The following is a 22,987-nucleotide window of genomic DNA, read 5'->3' on the forward strand; positions in this document are numbered from 1 at the left end:
CCAAAGTCTCATATAAATATATTTCTGGCTTTGGGCTGCTATAATTTCTGGTTTTATTAATAATTCTCAGGTATTTGTTTCTCACAACAACATCAACATCATCTCTCTCCATTAAAATACACCTGCCACTTTCTACATTCTTATAACAAAACCCAAGTTGTTTCACATGCTTGTAAAGTGAGGACTTGGCACCAGAGAAACTCATAGGTGGCTCCATCTCCTTTTTCAGCAGAGCGCCCACTGTTGGATTTCACCCCTCTCATAGAACAAAAGGATCTCTCACCGAATACAGTTTTTATCAGAATCATCCAACATTTCCATCACAAGTGACTTCTGGTCCTGGAAGGTGGGGATGTTATTACACATCTGTGTTGTTGTTTTATCCTGTGAAGGGATCGGACTGAGATCCCTGTAGTAACGGCAGTCCTTAGCTCTACATCCATTTCACTTTCTCGTTGATCTTGATGTCGGAAATAATTGGAGACATTCATTATGATCTTTCTTGTTTGGCTCATTAGTCGTGGGCTGCACTGTGCCTAATTGATTGCCTGAGCCATGGTGGATGTTTGATGACGTCACCGCTGCTAAATTAAAAACAAAATATAGACTTACTGTACTTTCAATACAGTATATTATTTCACTTCTTCAGTCTACTATTAGTTAATACAGGTGCTCCTCTACTTAAGAACATTCAACTTACAAACTTTGAGAGATACAAACATCATCACTGAGGGGGGTTACCTGCCTGAACAGGTGTTTAATGTGGATGAGACTGGATTATTTTGAGAAAAAAATTCCAGATAGAACAAACATTACCTAAGAGGAGAAGAGTGAGCCAGGTTTTAAGGCTGTATTAAAGGGTATGGCTGTACTAAATATCCATAATCTTTAAATTTGTTACAATATGTTTGGTATCTACAAGAGTAAAGTTGGACTTACAAACAAGCTTCAGGAACGTAACTCGTTTGTAAGTATAGGAGCACCTGTACTGTACATTGATCCTCGAGATTACTATAGGGGTTAAGAATATCCAAAGAAAGACAGCAGACAATTGGATTGCTATAAAATGGGGGTATTTCCATGGGACGACCAGGGGCCATTCATGGGCTCATATCCCAATAATTATATTTATACTTATAGATAGGCTACATATTTACTCATGACATTGAGTGACCTACCATATATTGATCAGCAATAACACTATCCAATTAAGATAAGTCTATATGTTGTGAGGGCACTGGGGAAGGAAGGATACGGTAACCTTTATATCATCTGATCACGATGTATACATGGGCACTGTTGTTAAACTGCATATAATATTATATATACACACATATATATCTATACATATATACATACAGTATATCCCTTAAAGTGAGTTGCAAATGGGGACCAGGAAAGCAGAACAAATTGCTGGTTACCACAGCGATGACATCTGTTGACAGTTGACTTCTGCTAACTGTTGTGCGTCAAGATGGGCAAAATTCCCGTCAAGTTCGGTGGCTGTTCCCCCGAGCATTTTACCGCCCCCAGACTGCATGTTATCAAGTTTTACTTTTCAGTTATATAAATGATTTGCAATATATCCAGCTGTACAAACTGCACAGGGCTGCCTCACTTATCGCAAAGGTTACGGGCATGAAACTTGTTGTGAATATCGAAATTGCGAATAGCGGAGCAATTTGTCCCATAAGAAATAATGTAAATAGGGGGGATACGGGCATCACGGTGGTCACGGCCGTCAGATTTTAACACTTGTTTTACTCAATAAATATAGAACATAAAATAGATAAAGAAACTAGGGCATAATATCAAATAAATATCAGTAACAAACACTTTGAGTTTATTAGGCGTATTTTGAGTTATTAGGCGTATATGTTTACAAGTACAGTATACAGTACTTTACATGTTTGAGTGTGTGAGTGTTTGAATGTTTGTGTGTGTAGGTGTGTGAGGTAAGTTTTAAACGTTGACTGTTAATTTACCGCGGATGTGCTGTATTGCTTGCTTGCTAAAGCTGGCATTAGGGGACAGGGTGAAGGTTTACTGGGGTGAGATGAGGCTGGGGTCGTCAGCCACCTCACTCTCCTTCTTACTGCCAGGGTCGTCAGCCACCTCACTCTCCTTCTTACTGCCAGCATAGTTGGCCAACTCACTCTCCTTCACTGCCAGGGTCGTCAGCCACCTCACTCTCCTTCTTACTGCCAGCATAGTTGGCCAACTCACTCTCCTCACTGCCAGGGTTGTCTCACTCGTCAGCCACCTCACTCTCCTTCTTACTGCCAGCATAGTCGGCTAACTCACTCTCCTCACTGCCAGGGTTGTCTCACTCGTCAGCCACCTCACTCTCCTTCTTACTGCCAGCATAGTCAGCCACCTCACTCTCATTATCACTGCCAGGGTCGTCAGCCACCTTACTCATTATCGCTGTCAATTTGCACTGAAAGCTGTTGATCTCCGCTGGTTGAAGGCTGTGGTTCACTTGTTGAAGGCTGTGGTTCACTTGTTGAAGGCTGTGGTTCACTTGTTGAAGGCTGTGGTTCACTTGTTGAAGGCTGTGGTTTCACACTGTTGAAGGCTGTGGTTCACTTGAAGGCTGTGGGCAGTTGAAGGCTGTGGTTCACTCGTTGAAGGCTGTGGTTCACTCGTTGAAGGCTGTGGTTCACTCGTTGAAGGCTGTGGTTCACTCGTTGAAGGCTGTGGTTCACTTGTTGAAGGCTGTTCTCCACTGGTTGAAGGCTGTGGTTCACTCGTTGAAGGCTGTGGTTTTACATTGGTCTTGAACAGCTGCCTAAAAGTTGTGTTCTGTTTGGATGTACGTGGGATGGTTGGTGCACTGGGGGTTGAAGGCTTGGCTGTGATAAAAGCATCAAGAGTCATTTGTTGTGCATTCGTCCTCTTCTCCTCAAGCACCTCGTAGTATGCCCGTATGTCTTTCTTGACATTGCGGATGATAGTGCAACTTCGATCAACATTAGGGTCCATTTCTAATGCCATATTGCCATCTCAAATGAAGAAATCAGCTTCCTTAGGTTCTGTACATTGAGGAGTTCTATCAGGTCTTCATTGGTAAGCTCTTCATTGTGAGAGTCGAGGAGGTCTTCTACGTCAGTGTCATCCACTTCATCGAATCCAGCCTTCTTTACAAGAGTCAAAATAGTCTTCCTTACTGCAGGCACTGAAGGGAAACTAACAAAGTTGTGCACACACTCGGGCCACAGCTTACGCCATACACTGTTCATGTTCTGTTGTGTTATTGCCTCCCATGAATTGCTGATGTTTTTTTTTGGCTTTCCTGACGTTGTAGTGATTTTTCCAAAACTCCCAGATTGTAGGTTTCCCTTCTCCATCGGTCCCCCCAATCAGTTGCTCCATGATACGCTGAGTGTAGAGCGCCTTGAATGTAGAGATGACGCCCTGGTCCATGGGTTGCCGCAAAGCTGTGGTGTTGGGAGGCAAAAACACAACTTAAATGTTCTTACGCCAGTCAACCATAGCTGGTGGATGACCTGGTGCGTCGTCGATCACCATCAGAGCTTTATCATCACACTAATATTCCTTATTATAGCGACTAATGCAAACCGGATACATAGTTGATCATGTAGTCGTGCATCACAGACCCTGTCACCCACGCCTTATGGTTTGAACACTATACGACAGGAAGTTTTCCCATCACAACCCCCCTCAGAACATGGGGTGTTTCAGACTGGTACACAAGGAGAGGCTTTAACTTCAGGTCACCCTCAGCATTTCCACCAATCAATAGAGTTAGGCGGTCCTAGGCAACTTTGAATCCCGGTGCGGTATTTTCCTCTGTAGATATGTAGGTCCATGAAGGCATTTTCTTTCAGAATAGTCCGGTCTCGTCCAATTTGAAAACTTGCTTAGGACTGTACCCATCCTCCTTAATTATGGTTGCGAGAAACGGTGGGAGCTTCTCTGCTGGTTCATGGTCGGCGCTAGCTGATTCTCCTTGTACTTTTAGGTTGTGGATTGATATACGTTTCCAAAATCTATCAAACCATCCACAGCTGGCACTGAACTCACGTACGTTGGGTTTATCTTTAGTTATATCTTTCCACAGTGATCTCGCCTTCTGTTGAATCATGCGTTGCGATATAGGTGTTTTAAGACGCTGGGTCTGGTCGTCAATCCACGTGCTCAACATCCGCTCCATACTCTCCATTTCGGCATCGCAGAACCTCGTCACCTTCGTAGCCGTCAATGGTGTTGCAGAGCCGGCCATCTCCTTGATCTTGCGGCCCTTTTAACTGTAGAGTGCACCGTTGAGGGAGCCAAACCGTGTACGCGCCCAATCACTGATCGTTCCTTCTCCGTGTTCATGTCTTTTTTAAGATATCCAATTTCACGTCCAACGAAACTGCCACACGTGATCTCTTAGCAACATTGCTGGGAATTTTAGTAGCTGGTCACTTAGGCATTGCGAGATCACACAAAACACACACAAGCACGTGTGAGACTGAGGCGAGCAGGAGCATATGGCGGGCTTGAGAGAGAAGGAGCGTATGTCGGAGGAATACGTACACACGCTGTCCTACGCTACTGTCATGGTTTTGGGTGAGTCGGTGGTATAAGAGTGGATTATATTATATAAAGATAATAATATGTCGTATTTCTTATTTCTTACCGTAGAGTTCGATACCTTCACACTCATTACTTACAGGAGATTATGGCGTATCTACGTAGAAGTTCACTCCACCACTCGACATTCCATGATTTATACTTGATAAATGATGATTTAATGAATTCATTTAATTTTCAACATCCATCTAAGTTATTGGTTATACTTTGTCATAACCAATCAGTCATTACCTTTAGTAATAATAAGATAGGATCACAGGTACGGGCAGATAATTGCACTACATTTATTTGTCAAGCTTCCATACAATGATTTACAATTTGCATGGATATATGATTTGCTCACATTCACGCTGTAATAAAATTATTCTTCTAAAACAGGGAATTTCCAACTTGGGGACACATGTGATTACTCTACTGTGGGTATGACTTAACAGAGCCTTAATTATTCAAGTGATACATTTACTGCCAGCCTGGATTGCTTTTGTTACAACCAGGCTTCATCACAAGAACTTCTTTCCACGGCCATAACAACAAAAAGTACTCTTGGGTTACCACACATAGTCTCGCGTCACTGACAGTCACTGTAGACGGTTGTCGTGGCAACGAGAACTGGTAAGCGTGGCTTCAATTAACCATTTAGGTGCAATAGGCCAGCCTGGATTGCTTTTGTTGCAACCAGGCTTCCACACGTGATATTTCCACAGGATAACAAACCTAGGTTAACACACTTAGTCTCGTGTCGATCACGGTCACTGTAGACGGGTGTCGTGCAGGAGAACTCTGTAAGCCTGAATTAATTAACCATTTACTGTAGGTTCGATAGGCCAGCCTGGATTGCTCTTGTTGCAACCAGGCATCCACACGTGATATTTCCACGGGGATAACAACCTAGGTTAACACACTTAGTCTCGTGTCGATCATGGTCCACAGGACGGAGTGGCGGTGGAGGACTCTGTGTGGTGTGGTGTCCCGCCCCCTTTCAGGAGGGAGAGGATGGGAACGACTTCTTAACTAACCCATGGCTCAGGGGATACTACTTAAAATGAGGTTTTTGGGTGTGAAGCGATGTACAGTACAACACTGTTTCACTGTCCACCCCCACCCCCCCCCTCCCCCTAAAGGCTGGCTAACATAAACTAATTGAAAAATACATGTCCCAGTTATGCCTCGCCGGGCGTCTTATCTCTAGTAAAACAAACTGGCGTTGGTTGCGTGGGTAAGCCTAACGCAACCCATGACAATCCCCCCGACTAAGAAAATTTTTTCTTCGGAGAATAAAAATTTCAGCACCTGTATACAATCAAGAGAAAGCCTAGCCCAGACACACAATTCAACATTCACACTGTGGTGTGTGTGTGTGACACTAACACTGCAACGGGATGTAGTCGCCAATCGCCACTGAGGGAAAATCTCAACATTTACTTTAGATTTTCAGGCTGCAGGAATACTCCGAGGCGAGGGTGACAATTCCCGGGCAATAGTTCATGCTAAGCGTAAACACGCTACATTTATGTTACAGCAACGTGTTGTGTAGTGTAGGGTATGTAGACATTGTTTAGGTAGTGCAGGTGTCGTGTTATGTTCTCAAGTGTAGAGAGGTGCGAAAAGGTTTACATAACATTTGAAGAGTCATCAGATGCGTGGAGGTTGAGTTGACCGGAACATATGGACACTCCCACACACAGGTCAGGTCCTAGACACGCTCTGCAATGTCGAATGAACTTTCCCTGGTGGGTGAAGAGAAGGACTCCTTCAGCCGGCTGATGTGGAACTGGGTCCCTCTGTCGCTGAGGACCCCCAAGGTGAGGGTGTACTCTGCCCATCACTCACCCTTGGGTCTATTGTCCACCGCCTCACGCTGAAGTCCACCAAGATGAGGATGTAAATCTGTCCGTCACTCACCCTTGGGTTTACTGTCCACCGCCTCGTAGTGAATCGGGAGGCTGAGGTGGAACTGGGTCCCTCCGTTGATGAGGGCCCCCAAAGGTGTGGAGGTACTCTTCCCGTCACTCACCCTTGGGTGTGCAGTCCACCGCCTCGTACTGAATCAGCTGGCTGATGTGGAACTGGGTTTGCTGACCACAATGTCCGCCGCCACCCTCTCAAGGGTTCGGGGATCACTGTGAGAGGCCACAGGGGTGCAGGTAGAACTCGCCCTCCGTCGCTGGTTCTGGCAAACATCACAAGTCCTCTTCTGTTTCTATATTTTCCACCTTTAACTTCAGATTCAAAATTTTTTAGAGTCCCCTCAAATGTACTAGTAATCATTTCGTAGTACAATATATGCGTTTGCACAAACTGCTGACAAGAGTGAAATTATCCGCGGTCTGTGTCCCTGTTCGGGTGCCAATTGTCATGGTTTTGGGTGAGTCGGTGGTATAAGAGTGGATTATATTATATAAAGATAATAATATGTCGTATTTCTTACCGTAGAGTTCGATACCTTCACACTGGTTACTTACAGGAGATTATGGTGTATCTACGTAGAAGTTCACTCCACCACTCGACATTCCATGATTTATACTTGATAAATGATGATTTAATGAATTCATTTAATTTTCAACATCCATCCAACTTATTGGTTATACTTTGTCATAACCAATCAGTCATTACCTTTAGTAATAATAAGATAGGATCACAGGTACGGGCAGATAATTGCACTTACATTTATTTGTCAAGCTTTCATACAATGATTTACAATTTGCATGGATATATGATTCACTCACATTCACGCTGTAATAAAATTATTCTTCTAAAACAGGGAATTTCCAACTTGGGAACACATGTGATTACTCTGCTGTGGGTATGACTTAACAGAGCCTTAATTCTTCGAGTGATACATTTACTGCCAGCCTGGATTGCTTTTGTTACAATCAGGCTTCATCACAAGAACTTCTTTCCACGGCCATAACAACAAAAAGTACTCTTGGGTTACCACACATAGTCTCGCGTCACTGACAGTCACTGTAGACGGTTGTCGCGGCAACGAGAACTGGTAAGGGTGACATGAATTAACCATTTAGGTGCAATAGGCCAGCCTGGATTGCTTTTGTTGCAACCAGGCTTCCACACGTGATATTTCCACGGGGATAACAACCTAGGTTAACACACTTAGTCTCGTGTCGATCATGGTCCACAGGACGGAGTGGCGGTGGAGGACTCTGTGTGGTGTGGTGTCCCGCTCCCTTTCAGGAGGGAGAGGATGGGAACGACTTCTTAACTAACCCATGGCTCAGGGGATACTACTTAAAATGAGGTTTTTGGGTGTGAAGCGATGAACAGTACAACACTGTTTCACTGCCCACCCCCCTAAAGGCTGGCTAACATAAACTAATTGAAAAATACATGTCCCAGTTATGCCTCGCCGGGCGTCTTATCTCTAGTAAAACAGACTTTGGTGTTGGTTGCGTGGGTAAGCCTAACGCAACCCATGACAGCTACAGTTGAGGCTCGTTGTTCAAAATTTTTGCTTGGAAAATTTTGTGAATAAACAAGGCAACCATTGCAAATAGTGAAAATGGGTAACAATAAATTGATTGCGGATAAACAGAGTTATGAATACCGAGGCAATGAATAAAGGGGTTTGCCTGTAGTTCATTACCTATCGTGCTATATTTGGGGTATAATTTGTTTCTGTCTGCTTCATGTTTGGTACAAAACAAAGAAATAATGAAAAGGCTTCATTCGAAAGCAAATTTCATCTGTGACTTCAACCTTTTATGATAAATATTTAAAATTTTCTAACATCCTCTCTGAAATGCTAATGCCCAGAAATGTTTGCCTTGATAGTTCAGATATTTAACATTATTTTAGAGAATAACAGCTCTACTTACCAATTGTGAACACATTTAGATTAAATACATGGATAGCCACACGAACAGTTTCTGTGAACCAATCAGCTATTTTTATAGAATGGCCTGGTTAGTGTGGAATTATTATAGATGTGCTCTACTTAGTCTTGCTTTCACTATTTTGTCTTTCTCAGCAGTGATGCGGCGGTACTTCGTCAATCTTCTTTGATCGACGCCAGTGTATGTTCATGAGTCACACAGACCGGGCGGCTGCTCTCACGTTAAAAAAAAAAATAATAAAATTACACCACATCAGAGTAAGTTCTTTCTATTTAACATGCCGCGGGATCCGGAGGGTGGTGCCTCACGGCTAGGAAGTTAGTTAAGGCTAAGTTAGTGAGGTCATCTAACAACGCTTCTACCACTTGTTTTTTTTATCAAGTAAGGTTAGGTTAGGTTTAATTTAGGTTTAATTTAGAAATAACCACTTTTTAACACATTTGCCAAAACTACAACAGTGTCCACTTTAAAACACAGTGAAATTCCAGTGTTTTTAAATTAGTTTTCAATGAAAAATTGGCAGCGGGTCAGTCGTCAATAATTACCAAGAAAACAAGCATCAGAAGCATTGTAAGAAGACCTCGCCAATCTAACCAAAGAAACCTACCTAACTTCCTGGCCATGGGGCTCTGCCCCTGGACCTTCCAGCATATTAAACAGAAGTAATTTACCATGATATGGTGTAATTTTAAAATTTTTTGTGGGAGTGAGAGGAGCCACCCTAACCCTGCAGCTCATAACCTACACTGGTGTCGATCAGTATTGTCAATGTGATTGGCAGGGATGCTCCTTCTCAGTTGCATTACCGCCGAGAAAGACGAAGTAATGCACACTTAATCGCCTAATTATCTACCAAACGAAGCAGTTTCCCCCCCAAAATGATTATTATATGAGAGCTCATTGATGAAAATATAGTAAGAATATAAACCTCAAAATAAATAACTCGTTGGCAGATTAATCGTCAATATTTGCCTCTATTTTAGTTAGGAATTGATTCCCCGGATAGGTGGATTTTTTATTGAGTAACACCAGAAGGAGTCAATAGAATTGGATGAAACCTTGTGGAAACATTCATTATAATCTATTAAATAGATAAATAGAAACGAGAATCCATTCAGTGTCATTAGGTATGTTTTAAAAGGTTTATATGATAAGTTAGGAATACTATTGCAGTTTCACTCCCAATTGGTTTAGAGCAATTTTGAATTCACTAGAAGTAATACAGCTCCTCCCCAACTTACGACCACCCGCACTTACGACCTGCCTCAGTCGTACCAAAATTTGGTCAAATTACATATTTTTGAGTCCCAAAGTCAGTACACAGACAAAATTTTCATTTGTAATTCTTTTTAAAATGGCTGGCAAGCTTAAAAGTGAGTGTTTTTTGGTGCTGAGTAGAAAAAGAGACACCCATTATAGATTTTCTTTGTATTATTTAAGCATTACCGACTTACGACCTGGATTTGGGTCCCTAACCCCGTCGTAGGTCGGGGAGGAGCTGTATATCGTCAACTGCAACAACTTTTATCTAATACCGCTTCTGTCGCAAATGAATACTAACCGAGATGGTAAATTCATGTAGGAAATTCACGTAAAATATCGTTAGCCATCAGGGTTGATGTTAACTCTACAAATTCTGAGAGATTGTTACAAAGAGACATTTAGTGGTTTTCCCAAGAGTTAAAATGTTAGCATCAGACAACTGGTGGGCCTAAAAGGACCAATCATAGAGCTTCATAGCTTCAATTCCTTTGTGTTCGACTAATCAGTTATTGATATGGCCTGGAGAAGAATACGATTTTGAATTAAAAAACTGCTTTAATTCTTGCCATGGCCACTCTGTGTATTGGGTGCGCTCCTCCTCTATTTGAACTTATTGACAAGGTTAGATTAGGTTTTGATTAAGTTAGGTTAGGTTTTGGTCGGGTTGGCTTAGGTTAGGTTTTAGTTGGGGTGGGTGAGGTTAGGTTTTGGTTGGGTTAGATTAGTTTTTGGTTGGGATAAGTTAGGTTAGCTTCTGTTTTTGCTCTCTCCCCACCCACAAACCCTGAATTCTCACGGGTCCTTTAAGATTGTTGGCAAGAGGTGGAGGGGGGGATTACAGTGGTCCCTCGGTTAAAGAACACAATTCGTTCCAGCAGGTTGCTCGTTAACCGAAAATCTCGTTAACTAAAACCATTGTTTCAGTGGGTTTTTGGGTAATTGGTTCCAGCTCACCGAAAATTGCCTAAATTCAACAAAAATGTTAGAAATTGACACTTACCTTGAGGTGTGTATGTAGAAGGCTCCTGGATGATGATGCTGATGTGAATTTGAAGTGGGAGGTGGAGGAGGAGAAGGGAGAAGAGAAGGAAGTGGAGGTGGAGGAGAAGCATTTTACTGCTTCTTGGAAGGTGAGTCACCTTCCATGAAAATGTCAGGAACCTCTGGACTGAAAGATTCTCCACCATGAACACCCTCTCTCCTTCTTGAAGTGGAAGGCTGAGGGCAAGCATCATCCTCTCTCCTTCTTGAAGTTGAAGGCAGAGTGATAGCATCTTGTTCCCTCTGCCTTTTACTGAAGAAAGTGTCAATTGTGGTCCGTGGGGCATCTGTCCTCCTCACCATTAACTTATGTTTGAAGAAGGAGACCATTGAGTCCTCAACATGACACAAAGTTAGTTCAGTTTTTCCACTTCTGGGTGCTTTGAAGCCAGTTCCCTGAACTTCTCCCAGTGGTAAATCACATCTTTCAACTGTTTAGCTGACATATGGTCATCACTTTCAATATCCTCCTCACCACTGTCAGCCTCTACCTGTAACATCTCATCCAGTTGCTTCAAGTTATCAGGAGTAAGTTCCTCCTCATGAGACATCACAAGCTCTTCCACATCCTCCTCCTCCACTTCAAGGCCCAATGACTGACCAATGGACACAATCTCCTTGTCCAACTCTGTTTCTTCCTCAAATCCCTCAAAATCATGGACTACTGATGGCCACAGTGCTTTCCATGAAGAATTGAGGGATCTAGTGGAGACTTCTTGCCATGATGACACAATCAATTTTACAGCCTCCAGGATGTTGAATTGTGTCTTCCAGAACTGTTTCAGTGTTAGTTCAGGATCAGTGGAAGTTGCCTGATGACACCTCCTAAACATTTTCTTCATGTACAACTTCTTGAAGTTGCTGATCACATTCTGGTCCATTGGCTGTATGATTGATGTAGTGTTGGGAGGCAAAAACAACACTTTCACAAAGTCAAATTGATACTCCAAATTGCTGGCAAGGTCAGGGTCATGACCAGGAGCATTATCCATGAGGAGAAGAACCTTTAAAGGGAGTTTATTGGTGGTTAGGTAGCTCTTGACAGAAGGGCAAAACACCTCAACAGCCCATTCATTAAAGAGCTGTCTTGTCACCCATGCCTTACGGTTGGACTTCCAATAAACTCCAAGTTTTGTTCTTACCACTTTCTGTTGCTTGAACACCCTGGGGTTTTCAGAGTGGTAGACAAGCATAGGCTTCAGTCGGAAATCCCCTGAAGCATTGGCACCAAGCAATAGAGTGAGACGGTCTTTCATGGGTTTATGCCCAGGTAAAGAGGCTTCATCTTTGGTGATGAATGTTCTTTTGGGCATCTTTTTCCATAACAGCCCAGTTTCGTCCACATTGAACACTTGCTGTGGAAGATAATTTTCTTCTTCCATCAGTTTTTTAAATTCAACTAAAAACTTTGCTGCCCCTTCCTTATCAGCACTAGCAGCTTCACCATGCCTAACAACACTGAAAATGTCACTTCTTTTCTTAAATTTTTCGAACCAGCCTTTGCTGGCCCGAAAATCTTCAAATTCTGTGCCTGAAGAACCAGGTTGATCTGTCTTTAAATGTTCGTAAATCTCCCTGGCTCTTTCACAAATGAATTCAGTAGAAACTGAATCACCTTTCATCTGTTTTTCCCTAATCCAGATGATAAGTAACCTCTCAGTTTCTGCGATTAGGGATCTACTTTTAAACACACTTGTAGATTTGTCTCTCACTTTCACTTCTTTAAATTTGTCTTTCTGTGCAAGAATTGTCGACACAGTTGATGCCGACATGCCATATTCTTTGCTAAGCACATTTGATTTAATACCTTGTTTATGTTTTTTTATGATTTCCTGCTTGGTTTGGATTGAAATAGCTTTTCTTGATCTCTTAGGCCCCATGCTGGATTCAAACAATGTCAACACGTGTTTTTCAAAGTTAAACTTGTTGTAAATAAAGAATATTTTCTTTAGAATAACACTGCACTGCGCTATATATTGTCAATATGTAAAATAAATTTCAAAATGACCAATAATTTGCTTGGAAACACAGAAAAAAACGTTTAGTTGAAGAGAGTCTCAAGCAAGATGTTACCTCCAGTGTTAAGAGGCTGGATGCCGCACATTAAACTAGTCACTTTACCTTCAATTATGTTCAATAATTGTTAAAATGACTAAAAAATTGAATATTAAACTTTTAAAATTATTGAACAGTATAAACTTCTTGATATTTACTAAAATAGTAAGGAATTTAAGCCCTAGAACCGATTAATGTATTGGCGGACTGATACTAAAGCTGGTTGCCCGGCCAGTGCAAGCGAAAACATGTTGAGGTCGGTTCGTAAGAAATTCGTTAACCGAATTGAAGATTCTTATGGAAGGCAGTTCGTTAACCGAAATTTCGTTAACCGAGGCGTTCGTTAACCGAGGGATCACTGTACTACATCTGGTTGACCGCCAAGTGCAAGTGAAAACTTGTTGAGATCAGCTCGTAAGAAAGTCGCTAACCGAGGGATTGCTCGTTAACCGAAGTTAAGAATCTTATGGGAGGTAACTCGTTAACCGAAATCAACTTAACCGAGGCGCTCGTTAACCGAGGGATCACTGTACTCTATTCATGGTTTATTAATATGAAATTAAATTTGGTACGAATTCGGTTTAAAGCGACCTCTCATGGAACGTATCTCGTGTTATATCGACGTTCTACTGTACAGTATACGTATCTAACTTAACCCAACCAGAGAAGCCAGAATGACCTTACCTAACCTCCTATGCTTACCGCTCTCCCCTACACTGGTGTGTAAACCTGCCTGAACCTAACCTAACTTTACCTAACCAAAACTTACCTTAATTAACAGATGGAGGAGGATCTTGATGATACAGGCAGTCTGAATTACACCTTGGATACTTTACTGAACCAGGAAGAATACCATGAGACCTAAAGATGTCAACAGCTGCAGCTTCCTTCTCAAATACTTGTGAAATACATGCCAGTCTCCCAACGAACAACCTTCACAGACAAACAGCATCTTGCAACTACGCAATTCAAATTCCAGAGCTTGTGCTTGCACACGAGTATCACATGACATCCAAACATCCACTGATTGTCTGAGTAAGAAGTAAACAATGTATTTCCATTCAAACTTATACAATGTTTAAGTGAAAGAAAGGTAAAAAAAGTCAAAATAACTCAAACCTATACATTTCCAATGAGAAATGTAAAATATTGTTATTATTATTTTTATTTATTTATTTATTGCTCAATCTCCCTATATAAGAATTAATATAGAGTTCCATGCTTGGCAACTACAGAATATTATCCTCACTTTATGGTAAACCTTAGACATCAGATGTATGTGAAGAAGCCACCTTGTGGTAAACTTTAGACATCAGGCTTGTGTGAAGGAACTACTTGATGGTAAACTGTAGATGTCAGGCTTGTGTGAAGGAACTACTTTGTGGTAAACTGTAGATGTCAGGCTCGTGTGAAAGAACTACTTTGTGGTAAACTTTAGATGTCAGGCTTGTGTGAAGGATCTATTTGATAGGAAACTTTAGATGTCAGACACATGTGAAGGAACTACTTTGTGAAAAAAAGATTCTAGGAAAATGCTCGTTTCTTACCTAATGAACAATAAGATATACTGTTGGTGGAGGAATTGCAAAATTCCTACTTTTCGTTTTTGTTTTGTTTTCCACAAGAGTGTATGCAGTGCATGGTGTTTGAGTCACCATGTTTGTCTTACTTCTGTTGACTAAATGTAATTGGAAAAACATGTCGGGCCAAGTGTGGATTTAATACAATGAGACAATGGGAAAGTTCCCTCCACCAATAAATTAGCACACACAATCTTGGTATAAGGTCGGGGTATTTTTTTGGTGTTGTTTTCTTTAACTATGTTTTTTATCCCATTGTGGTTAACTTTTAAACTCTTCAACCTGTTTTCTCTTAATTTCTTACTTCATTCATTTTCTCCATTAGTTCTGTCTAGTTATTTCATTTCCTATAGTTACTTCATAACCTCATAAAAAATTTTGTATTTCGCTGAGGTTGACAACACCCGCATTGCCAGCCTGTCCTGGCGTCTGCCCGCCCTCACGCAGTCACACCAGCCAGCCAGTCCTCTTCCACCCACATTCCTCCACTTGAAGACTTGTATTCTGACAAAAGATACAAATGAGTTATCAGTCTTCACCACATCTCGAGCCATAGCTCATACCACCTCTGAGCCTGTCCAATAAAACTGTTTTTTCCGTTAAGGTCATTACTATTCTTGATCTCCTGGTCACTTTAGAGTCTTTGCTAGTAATATTTGCCTTTGATGAGGCTGGCTTACGCCCCGGAGCCATGTGGAATGCATGTGGGAGGACAAACAGAAGAGGTAATCACAGTAGTGTTCACAGTACGGGAGGCACGTGTGGACTGAGGCTTCTCAGAGCAGCGGGTGTCTGAGGCAGGAAAGGGTGGCGTCTGTTTGCCGCACCACACGGGAATATAAAAAAAGGTGCGAAATTAAAATTTTTGTTCTTAAAGGATATTTTATATATACTGTACCTGTACATAATTTTTTGTAAAAAAAGCGCGAATGGTCAAAACTGCAATAAAACACAAAACAAAAAAACACGGGATTACTGTACTCACAACCCACATAACAAGCGTTATTACTGGTAACATCAATATTTAGTGGTTCAATACTCAACATGGGATAACTATATTTCTGCTAGTTATCCCCAATCAGGTACAACAATAATACTTTGGCTCATATATTGTAACTGAGGAATGCACCAGGGTGTCACCCCAATAAACGAAGAGCATTGTTAGGTCGGTTGCAGTCTGACACACTGAGAGGGAGTTCGTCCCGCAGGCTTAGTTCCCAGGGTGTGAGAATCGCTCAATTCAATCGGGCCGAATTAACGACATCATACAACACAGCCAGCTGGTATGCAGCTTTCGATCACCGGTGGCTGTTGGGTATTCAGCTAACACCCTCTCTGTGCCTGGAGATGCGTTGATGAAGAGTCACGAGCGTGTTAAAATGTCAAACTCAACTACACATAACTACAGATACTCCTCGACCTACGACGGGGTTAGGGACCTAAATCCAGGTCGTAAGTCAAATTGGTCGTAAGTCGAAGATGCGAAGATAATACATAGAAAATCTAAAATGGGTGTCTTTTTATCTTCTCAGCACCACAAAACTCTCAATTTTAAGCATGCCAGCCATTTTAAAGGGAATTAAAAATGAAAATTTTGTCAGTACACAGCGCAATCACTAACGTCGGGACTCGAAAATACGTAATTTGAAAAATTTGTGGTATGACTTGGGTGGTCGTAAGTCGAGGAGTAGCTGTATACTTCTGGCAATGATACAGACAATACTTACTTTACTTTAATTATACTTGGCACATGATCATTTCACTATGTTAAAACATGAACACTAATATTCACAAAATTCAACTGAGTTAAACTCACTTTACATACCTGGAGATGCATTGAGGAAGAGTCACGAGCCTGTGAGTCTTCCTCATGCATTCGTTTATATACAGGCATCTGGCAACTCAGGCCTGTGCAGGCATGCCAGAAGGGCTTATCTCACAAACAACAGAAATTTGATTCAACTCAATCGCTGTACATTCAACTATGAAAATCTGTATCTTGGGTCAGGTGTATTTCTTAAGTCTATTTTTATAATCTAATCAGTGATTGAGCTTGCCAGGAAAAAGTGAAATGGGCATCAAGTACACACACAACACTACTTTTACAAAATCAGCAAAACTACAAACAAGGAACCATTAGCTCTTGGAGATTTTGAGTTTGACAGAATCTTCAGGAGATAATGACTTTCTTAAATAGACAACTGACACTGACTAAACTACAAACATCAGATTCTGATGTTTGGGCATCAAAATAATCTAACTTCAGTAGCAATTGGAAACTCATGGCTATCCCCAAGGACGATATCATGGGATGCCATTCGTGCTGGCAGACTCGACACTCACTTACTTGACAAGTGTTACTAACAATAAAGACAGTTGAAGCTTTCAACATCACTCACAAAGGATCTTGAATGCTTTAACTGTAATCAAACATATCTAAGTTGACTCAAAACAATGGTATTCTACCTCACATTTAAATTTACTTTATAGAGGTTGGTTTCAGGAAGTCAGGGAAAATGGATGGCACCTAAGCTAGGAAAACATGTTTCTTCCTTTGGATAACTCGCATGTTATCCACATGTTTTGAGGACGTGGAACATAATATGAATCATCAGGTTTCAAACAGACCAGCCGTGCCATTGTGACCATGACATTGGAGACAGTGGATGATAGTACTGTACTCAGGGCTGGGCTACCAGGCTGTGCAAGCTGTTTTGTTCAATAGCTGGGGTATCCAGCTACACTTCACACAGTACTGTATAAAACAACAAACTGACACTGGTCTACCTAAATTAACCTAAAATGATGCATGTCCATCTTAGGATAGGTACCTTAGCTCAGGTTAGGTAGTTTTCATTGTTTTACTGTATCTTATTTACAATAAGAATATGGTGGCAACCTGTAAAAATCTCCATAGAAGAAAAATGCTTTTGTATCCCAAGAAGTAAAAAATGGTGCAGGAGCAATGCATTGTGCATCTTTTTGTATGATTTTTTTTATTTGAAGTTTTCCATCTGGAGTTCCTCCGTCTGCCAAGTTTACTTTCTCGTTGTTACAATTTCTGTTTTATAGTTCACAAAATTTTGAAATAAGCCGAACCAAACCTGACCTAACCTAAAATATTATGGCTATTTCTTATCCTATTCTTCTCATATAAAATAAATTCCTCTCTGTGAAATAAGCATTCCTACAGTTGAAACTGTTGCTGGCAGCAAGGTTGTGTTGGCTGTCTTCCCCTGCCTATTTAACACATCAAATCTGATATCTCACAAAAAACAGTCTTCCATCACTTATTGTTTGGTTTTCTAGCAGGGGCTGATCCTAACCTAACCTAACCTAACCTTTTTTCATCAGAAAATTCCAAAACCTTTTCTTTAATGCAGTATTGTACTCGGGCAGTTTTGTATAGTAAAAAGTAATTACTATTGACTTCAGAATGTCTCCTAATATCAAGTGCACATGGCTTCAAAATGGGGGGGGGGGGGGTATAGCCCCACACACCCGCACACACAAACTCCAAGCTGGGTGGACTTGCTGTGCTCGCCATGTATGCCCCCACCCCCCCCTTGATATTCCTGGATCTGCCCGTCTAAATAAGAAAGCTTTTGTTGCATCTTCTATGGATAAATTTTGCCAGGTTGTTGGTAAGGTCGGGTAAGTTGTCACTTTGTGCTTTCCAGTTGGTCTGTTTAGGCTGACCAGTATAAGTAGATGTTGATTCAAGAGGAGTCCACAAAACAGTCGTGTTGCAAATGAGGTCATCATATGACCTGTGCTTATTCTGTCTGGCAGACTGAGGTAAGAGCTGTTTTGTTGTAATGATGTGCACTGGCACTGTACTTGACTACTTACACTTTGTCATTTGTAATGTTAAGTACTGGGTACTTATTCACAGCTGGGTAAGCTGGCAATGCTTGTGGCTCTACAATACTACAGGTACAAGCATCCCTGGACCCACGAAAGGTTCTGTTCCTGAAAAACAAACCATTTGTAGTTGACATTTAATAATGGTATGTGTGATAAGAATAATATCTAAGACAAATTATTTTGTTTCAGATATCACATCTGAGGACCAAGTTTAACACTTCACTAGTTCACAATGTCAAGTGAAGAAAACAAGTTCCCTTGTGAAGATTGTGGAAGGCAGTTTACCTTAAAGAGTAATCTCAAGAGACACATGCTTGTGCACACTGGTGTTAAAAAGTTTGAATGTGATATTTGTTTGAAACGTTTTGCACAGAAGAGTGACCTAAAGAGACACACACTTGAGCATAATGGTATTAAAGAGTTTCAGTGTCATGAATGTGGGAAACATTTTGCTCATAAGAATGCTTTCCAGAGACACATTATTGTGCACAATGTTCGTAAAGAATTTGAATGTGATGAATGTGGGAAACGTTTTGCACGAAACAGTACTCTCAAGACCCACATACTTGTGCACAATGGTGTTAAAAAGTTTGAATGTGCTGAATGTGGGGAACGGTTTACACAAAATGGTGGTCTTAAGGCTCACATGCTTGTGCACAATGGTATTAAGAACTTTAAATGTGATGAATGTGGGAAACATTTTGCACGAAAGGCTTGCCTAAAGAGACATATATTTTTGCACAATGGTATTAAAGAGTTTAAATGTGATGAATGTGGGAAACATTTTGCACTAAAGGAAAATCTTATGAAGCACATACGTTTACATGCTGGTATTAAAAAATTTAAATGTGATGTATGTGGGAAACATTTTGCACAAAAGAGTGATATCAAGAAACATTTACTTGTGCATGCTGGTATTAAAGAGTTTAAATGTAATGAATGTGGGAAACATTTTGCACAAAAGTGTGCTCTCAAAACCCACATGCTTGTGCACAATGGTATTAAAAATTTTAAATGTGATGAATGTGGAATTTTTTTCTCACAAAATGGCAGTCTCAAGAAACATGTACTTAAGATGCACAAAGGTATTAAACAAATATAAATAACATACCAGGATGGGTAATGTCATGCAATTTTTTTATTCAAGAAATGTAATTTTATTATTTACCTATAGAAATGTTTACCGTTTCTCTGTATAATTACTGAAATTTGTCATTAGATAAGAAATTGTTTCTGGTATCTGTAAATTGTAAAATAATGAAATATGTTGTCAAGCATATTCACATGTCAAATTGGTTTAATGTACAGAATAGTAATACCCTGTATATTAGTGTATAGAAGTAGAATTTGTGCAAGTTAGATATTGTACAGTGTTGCATACAGTACAAGCTGGTTGTGGTGTATACTGTACATGTATTTTGTGGTCTGGTATATTAAATTGTTATGTAAAGTATCAGAGGTACATGTATTGTATTGTAGCCATTTTATGGAAAGAAACGATCTAGTACTGAGGCAGAAAACAAAAATAGAGCAAAAATTACCAGCAGATCTTGACTGTAAAATTATTAGTTTCCATCGCTACGTAATACAACAACGTAGGAAACACGGTTATCCATTAAGCAACATCGGGAACATGGATGAAACACTTATGAACTTTGACATGGTCTGTAATCATACAAAGGCACAAAGTGTTAGTGAAAACAACAGGACATGAAAAGACACGGTTTACAGTAGTACTTTCATGCATGGCAGGTGGAACCTAGCTGAACCCAATGCTAATTTTCAAGAGGAAGACAATGCCCAAAATTAAGTTCCCGGCTGGAGTTTTTGTTCATGTCAAAGAGAAAGGGTGGATGGACGAACAAGGAATAAAGTTATGGATTGATCATATATGGTGTAGGCGACCTGGTGGCTTTCGAAAACAGCGTAGCCTCTGAGTATGGGATATGTTCGCGAGTCATTTAACAGAGGAAACAAAAACCAGCATGACGAGGAACGACAGTGACATTGCAGTTATTCCTGGTGGATTAACTTCAGTTGTACAACCACTTGATGTTTGTCTAAACAAACCATTCAAGGACCGCGTTCGTGAACAATGGAACGAGTGGATGATTAGCGGCAAAAAGTCTTAATAGAAAGGTGGGAATATGCATGCTCCTGAACTGGATGTACTGTGTGATTTTGTTATCAAGTCTTTTTAAAAAGTGGGGAATATCTAATTCAATGGATGGTATGGAGGATGATATGTTGTGGGAGGACGAGGATGAAACAGAAGCCAAAGCCACGTCGTCTGATTTGGAGTTTGATCCTAATGATGATGCAACCATAACTGTATCTCAGGATGTACTTGAAGAACTTATGATATCAGATGTTGATGATGTATTTTGAAGGTTTTTTAATACATGATGACTGAAGTAATAATCATGTGCTAATAAAATTTTTAACTTGTCGTGTAATTTGATTTTAAAATATTGTGAATTAGTATATTAAATGTGTATGTATATATGTATATATACTGTACTGTATATTTGTGTAATAAATGTATATAGTAAGTACGTAATCTTTTTCACTCAAATCCTAATGAAACACTACTGAATTAGAATAGTTGGTGTAAACAGTCCAAACACAGTCCCACCACCGATCGTAAAGTTTATAAATTAAAGAAAATACTGTACTTGCAGTGTATTTAATATAAAGTAAAAGTCCAAAAATCCGGAAGCCAGGAATCTGGACCACCCGAGAATCCGGACTTTCGAAAACTCAAACTTTTTAAATTTAGCGGGCTTTTGTGGGTTATGTGAATGAATGGAGTTGCTTTAAAAAATTAATTTACATAATTCCAATTATAAAAGTAATTGTAAATTATAGGTAGCTAATTTTGTTAGTTTTGTAATTAGCTTGAACTGAAATGTAAAATTTGAGGCACTATAAATCTTTTGTGTGCATGCGTGAATGCCACAGCTGCACAACAACAACAAACGACCACACGATCGCCACTTTAAAACAAGCAATCAAACTGACAACGTATGTAATTTTGAGTCCTACTCTTTCCATGTACAGAGTACAAGCCCATAATAATGGCCCCTAAAGTAGATAAACTTCGTTGTGTGAAGAGAAAGAAGAACACATTGAAATTTAGTGACAAACTTGAAATAATTAAGAAACTAGAATGTAATGTGAGCAATGCTGTTCTAATGGAAACATACAACATTGGAAAGTCTACAATTTATGATATAAAAAAGGCAAAGAATAAAATTCTAGAATTCACAGCTTCTTCTGAGCCTTACATTAAAATTGCTGAAAGAAAAAGTTTACATTGGCCCAAATTAGAAAATCTTGATAAAGTGTTGCACGAATGGTTTTTGTTAAAACGATCAGAAGGTATGGCAATTTCTGGGCCGATGCTTATTGCCAAAGCAAAGTCTTTTAAGGAGCAAATGAACATTGAATCAGAGTGCGCATTTAGTGATGGATGGCTTAGGAATTTCAAGACTCGTCATGGTATTAGACAGTTTGTTTACATTTTTGTTTAGTGTTGACTTTATTTTTCTTTAAAACTGCTCGTTTTGATAAATGAAGCATGCTTTATTTGCTAATGAATAAACTATCAAAATGTACCTGTTCATCTCTTCTTTATTCCTCCTTAAATTTTAATTTTAAAAGTACTGCCTGAGAATCCGGAAAATCCGGACCGACCCAATCCCCAATCAGTCCGGATTTTTGGACTTCTACTGTATTACAGTATATTATAAGTAAATAAATAAACAAATAAATCGGTAAATCCATTTCAAATAAATGGAAAAATTTTACTCGACACCGACATTAGTTCCAGATAAATAACAGACGCTTAAGAGGTTTATGATTAATTACTGTGGAGAATTAACAACTTGACAGACTGATGACAAAGAATTCGTCATCCAAAAAACTGTTAGCATTCCGATGACGAAAATTTTGTCATCGACTTAAAATTAGTAAAAAAATCTGTTTCCTGTTTGATTTTCATGGTTCCAGTCTCAAATTGCATGCCATTGTCTTCCCATTCTCACTGCACAACTTTGGTGGACAGAGTTGGTGGGATAACCACCCAGTGGGCCTGCAGGCATCAGTGTGTCCCAAGGATTTACAGTGCACAGAGGCTGTATAACAAGACGAAGGTGGCTACTGTATTACACTGGGGACTTTTTATGCCAAGTCCACTAACATATTCAATGTTATCACAAATAAGTGTAAATATAAAATATAATATTAATATATTTCAGTAATGTATACAGTACATGGATGGTTGGTAATTATCTGTAGTTTGTCCACTGCCTTATTTATGGTTGGTTTCTTATTGAAATTGTCCCAGGATATGTATGTGTTTTGGTGTTTTTGTACTTTTAATAGTGGGAATAAATCCAATAGCCAAGTGTATTAGATAAATTCTATGAGTGGGTTGAGCTGTGCAGAACAGGGAAAGTGAGCTCTTATACTGTATATAGAAGAATAGGGAATAACCTTAAAGATCAGTCAATAATGAGGAGTGTGTAACTACTTCCGGTTGCCTGAGACTTGTTGATGAGAGGCAACTTAGTAGTCACATTTATAATAAGTTTATGGGTTAAGTTTGCAAAATCCAAATGGTCTTTTCGTCATTTATTTATAAAAAATAGAATATGGAGAGTCAACTGGGATATCACCGTAATTAACACTATGAGCTGTGAGGGTTAATGGTGAACGAAGTTTATC

The 22,987-nt window shown here is 40.1% G+C and overlaps 1 protein-coding gene across 1 annotated transcript; it reads left to right on the forward strand.

Annotated features, from left to right (window-relative positions):
* Positions 1–229: 229 nt before the first annotated feature.
* LOC121859393 (gastrula zinc finger protein XlCGF57.1-like) lies at positions 230–20,812 on the forward strand (the record flags this gene model as incomplete). Its single annotated transcript, XM_042356175.1, is given in 3 exon segments — positions 230–346; positions 13,594–13,847; positions 18,449–20,812. A coding segment is annotated over 1 exon segment (870 nt). The 3' UTR covers positions 19,362–20,812.
* Between the last annotated feature and the right edge of the window lie 2,175 nt (positions 20,813–22,987).

Source organism: Homarus americanus, unplaced genomic scaffold (assembly GCF_018991925.1).
Source record: "Homarus americanus isolate GMGI-L3 unplaced genomic scaffold, GMGI_Hamer_2.0 scaffold7626, whole genome shotgun sequence".
NCBI classification, from domain to species: domain Eukaryota; kingdom Metazoa; phylum Arthropoda; class Malacostraca; order Decapoda; family Nephropidae; genus Homarus; species Homarus americanus.